Source organism: Notolepis coatsorum (assembly GCF_963971535.1).
Source record: "Notolepis coatsorum genome assembly, chromosome: 5".
Taxonomy (NCBI): Eukaryota; Metazoa; Chordata; class Actinopteri; order Aulopiformes; family Paralepididae; genus Notolepis; species Notolepis coatsorum.
Genome location: NC_140169.1, coordinates 186574347 through 186584286, shown reverse-complemented (window position 1 = coordinate 186584286; position 9940 = coordinate 186574347). Strand labels below are relative to the sequence as shown.

Here is a 9940-nt window from a genome sequence, read left to right as displayed (position 1 = left end):
GTCCATTCACTGGAATAACAAAGGAATGACTGGGCCTTTGCTCAGGTGTGAAATGGTGCTAGTGACAATGATCACATTGAATTCTGGGAGTGTAGTTCTCTCATCAGATATCTGAATGAACTTGGATCTAGTTCAAAGTCCTATACTGAAAAGGTGTTAGGATTTTACCAGAATGTTTGATAGGACATTGATTGAAAACTATCGTCTCAAATTTGACAATTGATGGCTTATTTTGAAGGTATGAATCTGTAATTTTATATTATGTAACAAAAAAAAAGGGGGAAATTCTCAGGAGGAGGAGCTATTTAGGTTAGACTTCTAAGGGTTAACACACACACAGACACACACAGACACACACAGACACACACACACAGTCCCCCACAGCCCCCACCCCTCCTCCTTCCAAGTCCCCTCTTCACTCTCCTGTTCTCTCTCACGGTTAGCTGCTTAGCTTTTAAGCAGCCAACGCGACGTTCATTTAGATATTTAACGCGACGTTGGCATAAAGGAATGGCGACGATGCAACGCCCGTTATATGCATTTGACCCGTTGCGGGGAAAAAATTGCACAGACTTATATCGGCTCGCAAAATAGACGCTCTGTAGTGCTTTACAGCAGACGCAAACACTGCTGTAATGTCTACACGGAATTTCACAATACTGGGCGCCAGCGGATATGACTCGCGGGGATTTTCAAAATAAGAGTATCGCAATATGAATCGATCTTTTTACGTTGCGTCGATCCTATTTGATTATTGATAATAGATCGATATATCGATCTGGATCGATGTATTGTCCCACCCCTAGTGTTCATATGACTTGTATTCTGCTTGTTTCGTCCACGAAACAAATTCCACTTGTTTCGTTTAACGTAAAGCCTTTTAAATATAATCAAAACGTTCCCGTGTGTCTGCGGTCTGTGCGCAAAATAATAACGAGTTGAGCTTTATGATTTATGATGAATTGAAAATGGGGGACCCTGATGTAAACAAGACGAAAGTCTCTCTGGTCTGCATCCCCTTAACAATTGTATGTACCGAGCTGTACTGTACTGTACCCATTCTGCAATCTGTTAATAAACTTTTCAATCAATCAATCAAGCTACGCGGAGCGCAGTCAGTCAGTAGCCTACACCCCGTATATTCCGATAACGCTATATAAACCATGCTGCATTCATTCTGAGAAAGATCTATTATTCCAAATGCTATTTATAGGGTTTTGACCATAATTACACTACTGTTGCTATTTTACAATGAACTATAATGAACTACGGTTCAAACAGAACATGCCAGTGTTATTATGCACAGAAGCTCATTTCCTTGTTGTAATAATATATTCTACCACTGGGCGTCAGCTAAGTGTGGTCCGAGCTGTGCGTACACATAAGCACAAAGTCAAGTTCAAGTTGAAATTGATGAATCCCACTCTTTGCTTAGAAATGATCGTACGCACAGAGTAAGCACAAATCTGTGCGTAAGACACTGATGAATGAGGGCCCAGGCATCTATCTTATCTAATAAGTCTGTCCAACTCACTCCAATAATTTTTATTGCAGCAGAATGGGATTGTCAAGCAAAGAAAATAAATAAATGTTTTTAAAAATCAATACTTGGCGAAACATTGTGTCGATATATAATATCAGCACACAAAATAGTGTGATATATATCGCTGTATCAATTTATTTCCCCACCCCTACTGGCAAGCAGCAAACAGCTGTTACTCAACAATACAGAAATACAAAAGAGGAATGAATTAATGACTGTACCGTACCTCATGTTTGTATATGTTCCCCAGACGGCTGGAAGAGAGAGAGAGAGAAAATATGGTCAAAAGATTGTCAGAATATCATCAATTCACTTGAGGTGTCACATTCAGATGCACTGCTCAGTGGTTCCCACATGTAGACTTTACAGGGTACTATACATGTTTGTGAGGCCATGTATAGACTTTACAAGGTACTATACATGTTTGTGAGGCCATGTATAGACTTTACAAGGTACTATACATGTTTGTGAGGCCATGTATAGACTTTACAAGGTACTATACATGTTTGTGAGGCCATGTATAGACTTTACAAGGTACTATACATGTTTGTGAGGCCATGTATAGACTTTAAAAGGTACTATACATGTTTGTGAGGCCATGTATATACTTTACAAGGTACTATACATGTTTGTGAGGCCATGTATAGACTTTACAAGGTACTATACATGTTTGTGAGGCCATGTATAGACTTTACATTTTACAAGGTACTATATACATGTTTGTGAGGCCATGTATAGACTTTACATTTTACAAGGTAGTGGTACTATACATGTTTGTGAGGCCATGTATAGACTTTACAGGTCATGAGGCTATCTCTACGGATGTTGTCTATGCCAGGGGTTCTCAACCTTTCTGCTGCCAAGGCATCCCTGTGTCCAATAAAATATTCCAGGGCACCCCTACATACGATAAAGACTTTTCCGGTCCGGTCTTTTTTGCTACAATGATGACAAAAGTGCTTGCTTTCAAAATAAGGTCTAAATGGCTTAGTACTGTTGACATTACACTGCTTGTAGTAGTAAATCAAATAGCATATTTTTTAAAATAAAATTACAGAAAATTATCACTAAAGTGCTATCTGTTACAGCTGCACTGTTTTCCATTAAAATAGCAAATTTGGATAAGTGTGACCATTTCTCAAGAACAGAAAATCATGTATTTCTTTTAAATACAGAAAAGGATCACCAAGTTACCATTTCTCAAAAAATATAAATAAATATAGAAGATAAGCACTCGTTCACTCAGTGGACATTTCTAGCTCAATGCGAGGTCTGCTGCTGATGCTGGCTAATAATACGGTCAATACATGGGGAGATCTTTGACAAGGCAACACACATGTCATCCTCAAGGCTCAACTTGGCCCTATATTTTGTTTTCAGAGCTGTCATGGATGAAAAGCCAGCTTCACACAGATATGTGGTGCTGAATGGTATCAACACCCTAACTGCTCCGTCATGAGATACTTGGTACTCAGCACCACACTCAGACCAACATGTTTCCAGGGGCACTTCACTGAAACCAGCTCTCCAGGTGGTATCAGATGAGATTTCAATGAGTTCTTCCAAGAGTTTGGATTGAGATGTGTCAGGAAGCTTTGTCTCAATGTTGTCTGTAAAGGGGTTCTTTATCCAGAGTAACTTGATGATCCTTTTCTGTGTTTTATTAAATAATGATTTTCAGGGTGCCAGGGTGGTGCACGGCCGTCCCGGTTCGACTCCCGGACCCGGCAACCTTTGCCGAATGTCTTCCCCCATATCTCTCTCCCATCCTTCCTGCCGGACTTGTCCAATAAACAAATGAAAAAGCTACCAAAACATATTCAAAAAAATTATGATTTTCAGTTTGAGAAATGGTCAAACTTATCCAAATGTGGTATTTTCATGGAAAACAGTGCAGCTGCAACAGATAGCACTTTAGTGATCATTTTCTTTAATCATATAAAAAACCTTTTTTTAGACATCTCAAGGCACCCCTGGCAGCTCTTTGAGGCACCCTAGTGTGCCTAGGCACCCCTGTTGAGAACCGCTGGTCTATGCCTGTGTTGCTTACCTGTTACACCTTCCTATGACTTTCCTTGTATTGTTTATTATAATTTATTCTTTACCAAATTGTTGCCCACCTCAACACCTCTGGCCATCCTTGTTGGGAGGATCTCTCATTGAATGCCCGAATAAGGTTTCTTGTTAAATGGTATATATATATATATATATATATATATATATATATATATATATCCAAAGCGCTTTACAATTTTTGTTCCTCACATTCACCCACACACAGACCGATGGCGGCAACCATGCAAGGTGCCAACCTGCTCATCGGGAGCAATTAGGGGTTAAGTGTCTTGCTCAAGGATACTTCGACACCGTGTGCGGGAGAAGCGGGAATCAAACCGGGAACCTTCCGATTACCAGACAACCGATCTACCTCCTGAGCCACTGTAGCCCCCTTATTCTTCCGTTGCATTCCTATTTTCTCCTGTGGGAGTTTTCCCTGATCTTCTTTGGGAGTTAAGCCAGGAGCTGTTGTTCCATTGTGGACCTGTTTTGTTTGTTTACCTTTATTTACCCAGGGTAGGTTCGCTGAGCACGGATGCTCTTTTTCAGCTACGCCCTGCTTCACATTCACAGTTCCATTCACACCTACTGCACAATGTTGTTTTTTCATTTTTTGATTCTATTATATGTTGTACCACTGTATTGCACATCGTTGCGGGCAAGACCACCCGCATTTCATTGTATACCTGTATGCCGTGACAATTAAAACTCTTGACTTGACTTGACCTGGGAGCTAAGGCTGTCCTGAAGCCTGTTTTTGGGATTCGAACTTAGGGGCATGTTACACACAGTGTTTTTGTGCTCGTTTTTATACGTTTTTGAATACGTTTCATGTCCCTTTTACACAGAAATGCGTTTTTTGGTGGATACGTTGTGGCCCTAGCTGAAACGCTAAATTGTGTTTGCGTTTTGGAGCAGCGCCAAAAAAACTCGCCGACAACAGTCGTGTAGTCTGCACGGATCCGTTGTTGCGAAAACGCCCATGCGCAGTAGATACCATTGCGTGCCCTCCGGTGACAACAGAGTTTGTGTGTGTGGGTGTGTGTGTGTGTTTGGGACAGAGCTCCCAGCTCCGTGTCCCTGTGTCCCAAATAGCTGCAGCTACCATGTGTTGTCAAGTTATTGTTATAAGGACCCCAGTCCAAGCTACAACAGTCTGCATTCCCTTAACAATTGTTTGTATTGAGCCGTATTGTACCCATTATGCAATATGTTAAATAAAGTTTACATCCATTCATTCTGCTAGCATTACCGATTGCATGCGCAGCTGGCTAACATTAGCTATCAGACCCTGTTAGCTCAGAGCTCCTCTTTCAACTTAACAAGCATTAAACAAAATGGCCCAGTCATCTATTCACCTTTGTTTAATACACACAGCGTTGTCTCTAATGTTATCCAACTACTGATAGCTCCCGATATCATCAGTTTGGTGCTGGCTAACTAGCGTGAGCTAACGTTAGCTTCTAGCCACAATGCTATACTGTTATAATGGCATACTCCATTGACGTTAGCATGCAGCTAACAATGTAGCTACCGATCATTTTTTTAGACTAAACTATCCGCTCTTGGTGGTCACTTGTATTGATGTTAGTTTTGTTTCATCAACAAATGACAGGCAGAACACAGTGAATGTATCCGTTTTGTTTATTGCACTTTTATTAGGCTTTGCTGAAAAAGAATTGCTGCATTGGGTAAATAGGCAAGATGGTGGCGCCCATAGGCGCCCGCCTTGTTGACATTTCTTTGCAGGAACTTCCAGGAAGTGTATTGGCACATTCAAGTTCTGATTGGTTGACATTGCCTTCATGTTCGCCACCTACTGCCACCTACTGCTTTGGCAGTGTACTACATCACTGTGCCCAGGTGACAAAAACGAAAGTGTGACTCGAGGCTGCCACGTTGCGGCGAAACTCATCTGACAATGAAACGAAAATGAAACGAAAGGTGTAACCGCCGCCTTAGTCAGGGTTTTTCCGAACCTTCTTTTTTTAATATCCTCAAACTAAATCCTCAATTTGAATAAAGTGATTAATCTGATTAAATGAGTATATATTTTTTTATTAAATCAACTTTCCAGACCCAGCCCAGGGAGAAGCCCCACCACCCCAACTAAATCAACTTTCTTTAATGAATATATATAACTCATCAGTTTTTTTTAATACTATAATATTAGTGTAGCCTAATCTTTATCTGCACCTGTGAAGAAACCCCCCATTGGTTTAAACAGAATATAACAAAAATATTAAAAAAATTAAAATAAGATTATTTTATTAAAATGTTAAAATTCGAATGTTGATTTAGAATTAGAATGCCAATGTAGCGAATGAAGGTTTGCACGTTTGAACGTTTGGGCTCAGCCAGAGCTGCCCAGTACAACCACAGTCTGACACCGTTGGCCACTGAGCAACTCCGCTGGAGCAGTTGGGGGTTAAGTGCCTTGCTCAAGGGCACTTCAGCGGTTGGTGTTAAGGGTATGGGAGAGAGTTATTAATTCACTTCCCCAGCCCAGATTTTTCCTGCCAGTCCGGGGGATCGAACCGGCGACCTTCCGGTCACAAACCCGCTTCTCTAACCTTTAGGCCACAAAGCCCAGACACACGTGATTCCTAAATGAAGGCTGATATGATCAGGCTGGTGCGCAGTGCAGCCTCGTCTCGGAGCCTCAGAGCACTCTGCTCAGCCATGGAGCTATTGCAACAAGCTGGCTAAACAGCCAGAGTGAGCTGCCACTCAACAGTGAAACTGCTTTTTCACGTAGCTACATGGTTGCAGCAGGGATGGAACAGAAGACTTATAAATGAGTGGGATTTATGAATGATTCGAATAATAACAGACGCAGTGTAGGAATGTGGTCCTGTAAAGCAGGTATAGCAGCTTATATAGACTTTAGAAGGTACTATACATGTTAGTTTCTCTGGGTCCATAGTATCGGCCTACTTTGGTTTGCATCGGAAATTAATTGGCAAATAAATGCCTGCCTTTGAAGAAGCTGAGGCCACAATGAGACATAAGTTAAAGGAACATGCCAACATTTGGGGAAATCAGCTTACCGTCAAAATGTTGGCGTGCTCCTTTAACTACTAGAACACGAAGGACAACTTTCTCTAATCAGATCTCTGTACTCATTGTTAAATGAACAGACCAATGTTCATTGTGTTCCGTTTGAATTGACAATTTGTTGAGTTGGACAGAACTGTTAATGTCCCAAAAGTGTTTTTGTATGGCACAGTCAAAGGGGTTAGTGGGCTGAAGATGTTAGTAGTTGTCAGCCCATTATTCTGTTTCAGTATGTTGTGAAATATAAGTGTAGGCTGTTAAATAACGTTACTGGTATAAAACCTACCCACTGCCAGATGTAATTATCTTAGATGCGTGTGTGTGTGTGTGTAGCCTACGTGTATGAGTGAGAAGGAGAGAGATGAGACAGAGAAACCGTAACAGTATCGACTCTGATATTGGCCAAATGGAGAAACAAATCTCGTTTCAGTGAGTAAGAGGCTGAGCCTGATCCCTCTCTCTTCCCATCAGATCACTAAGTAAATACGCAATAGCCGACTTAAATACTTAGCTACAGAATTGTCAGTCAAATGTAATGGTGTTCTACAGAGTGTAATGAATTCGCCAGCTTCTTAGAGCTAATATTAGCTAGCTAAGTTGCTTTGTATCTATAACATTAGCAGACAAGCCGACGAGGAGAATTACATTTTTGGATTCAAGGCGGTTTGCCCAATTCTCACCAAGCGTGCCATGTGGCATCTAGAGACCAGCGTCTTCACATGTGTAAATCAGGAGGTCACCAGCCCAGGTCAGCCCAAACCGCGGGCCCTAACTAATAGCTGGCGCCGAATGAGTTAAGGAACACGGCAACATTTTGGGAAATTAGCTTACAGTCTTCTCCAGAGAGAGACAAGAAGATAGATACCAGTTTCCTCTAGGGATGGGAATCGGGAACCGGTTCCTAATTGTCAGATTCCTGGAATCACATGCCTCCGTGACTATCAATTCCTCTTATCGATGCCATGTTTTTCTGACACTTGCACATTTTAAAACACTAACGTTAGCGCCACGCACGCAGCCATAGCAGACTATTTGATTCCTTGACTAGGAAAACCTAAATGAAAACGAATGATTTCACTGTATAAATATTCTCCCATTTCATCCATTTTAGATGATCACAATAGACTGAGGCTGCAGCTAGTGGTTCTCGCGCACCTCAGGAAAATCCTTTCACCCTAGAACAGCGGGGTGGGGGCTCAACAATAAATGACAATCAGAAATGTCAAGTTGCATGTTGTTATTCTAACCAGCTTAGTTCTGTTGCATTTCCAATTTATTTATTTAAATGATACATTAATCAGGAATCTATAAGGGAATCGATAAAGAATCGGATCGATAAGCAGAATCTATAATGGAATCGTATCGATAAAATCTTATCAATTCCCATCCCTAGTTTCCTCTCAGTGCGTTCAGTAAAAAGCTATCTGGCTGCATGTTAGCCTAGCTTAGCACAATGAATGGAAGCGGACATGACCGGTTAGCCTAGGCATTGTCCAACTAACACCTCTACCGAAGGCTAACCGGTCTTGTCCGCTTCCATTCATTGTGCTAAGCTAGGCTAACATGCAGCCAGATAGCTTTTTACTGAACGCACTGAGAGGAAACTGGTATCTTCTTGTCTCTCTCTGGAGAAGACGGTACTTAATTTCCCAAAATGTTGCGGTGTTCCTTTAAAGACTATCACAGCTCAGCACGATCTGACAGCAACACCAGTCAAAACCGGAATATAGATCAGGGAAAGGCGTTCACCTCTTTGAGTGCTGTAGGAGACGATTGTGTCTCTGTGGCAGCGGTACCACCCGCAGCTACAATACAGTCATCATGGGAAACCCTACTGGGAGTTAGCCCTAGAATGGCTGATATTCCATACACTGCATGTATTCCATATAAAGCCATGATAGAACACTCCATGCAATTTGTTGGGGGGGGGGGGGGGGGGGGGGGCGTTATAATTTGACGCACTCCATGTTTACTTACCCAATATTGCATTGCTGTGACTTGGGGTCAGCTCTTGTCATATAGTATCAAATTACTTTGGACATTCTGGCAGAAAACTTATATATTTAAACTAGGGCTGGGCGATATGGCCTCTAAATTATATGATATTTTTTGGCTATGTCACGATACACATCACGATATTTTGACATTTCCTCTAAAGCACTTAAAATTGCTAGATTTAACCTCAACAAGCAGACAGAAAAGTGGCCGTTTTAGTTTTTGAGGACTGCATACTTTTTTTGCAAACCAAAATACTATACTTTATACTTTTTTCTGTGAAGGAGAGACAAGAGAGTAAAGCGCTGCGCCAAAGTAAGCCGTGGCGGCTTAGAAACTGACATCAGGGATTGTCCACGATACGTTTAAAAAGTGTATAGTTAATTAACTGTACCCAATATTTATTTAATATAGTCATATCGCCCACCCCTAATTTAGACAAATATTTCCACAAGATTCACACGGACCACATTCTGTGTACACGACGGGATGGCAAATACAGCAGCAGCACCAATCACATGAAAACTTCCGTTGATGAGCCAGGTGTGTACTAGGGCTGTCTTAAATACTTCGAAGCTTCGTTCGATGGCACAAGCTTCTAACATAAAAAAAAAATCGAAGTAAAAAAAAAAAAAAAAAAAAAAAGGTAAAGATACAAAAAATTCAAAAAAAACATTTCTCAATTTTTTTTTACTTCGATTTGTGTGTGTGTGTGTGTGCGTGTGAGAACTACGGACTACCGATCCCAGTTAGGACAGCCGAATCCCGTCCAATCTTTCGCCGTCGACTAAAGACTCACTTCTTCAACCATTATCTGAAATGATTAAAAAAAAAAAAATAATAATAATAATAATCTAACCGTGACTAACCTTACTGTCATGCACTTTTCCTAATAAACTAACCTACACTGTAACACGCAACACTTTGATAAACATTGTTACTCAGCTGATAGAGTTGTACCCTTCTTGCTGTCTTGTCGTACAGAACTTGTAAGTCGCTTTGGATAAAAGCGTCAGCTAAATGACTAAATGTAAGTGTGTGTGTGTGTGTGTGTGTGTGTGTGTGTGCGCGCGTGCGTGTGCGCGCGGGGGGACAAATACACTGGAGGAAAGTAACCCAGCTCAGCACTGCCCAAATTATATCATCACTATTGCCCGTTTGAAGGATATCATCCTCAAATACATATACACCTACATGCCTTGTAGAATTCCACACATAAGAAAGAAAGATACTGGGATGAATAAACAAAATAGGAAATAAAATGTAGAAATGCATGCAATACATAAA

General features: G+C 41.1%; 1 protein-coding gene across 1 annotated transcript in view; it reads right to left on the bottom strand.

Moving 5' to 3' along the window:
* uxs1 (UDP-glucuronate decarboxylase 1) overlaps window positions 1-9940 on the bottom strand; it is a gene marked incomplete at its 3' end in the record, with an annotated part of 129316 nt that overhangs the window by 87641 nt on the left and 31735 nt on the right. The window contains exon 2 of the mRNA XM_084314388.1: window positions 1770-1797. Within this exon, the coding sequence (XP_084170514.1) occupies window positions 1770-1797 (28 nt within the window). The remainder of the gene's footprint in view (window positions 1-1769; window positions 1798-9940) is intronic.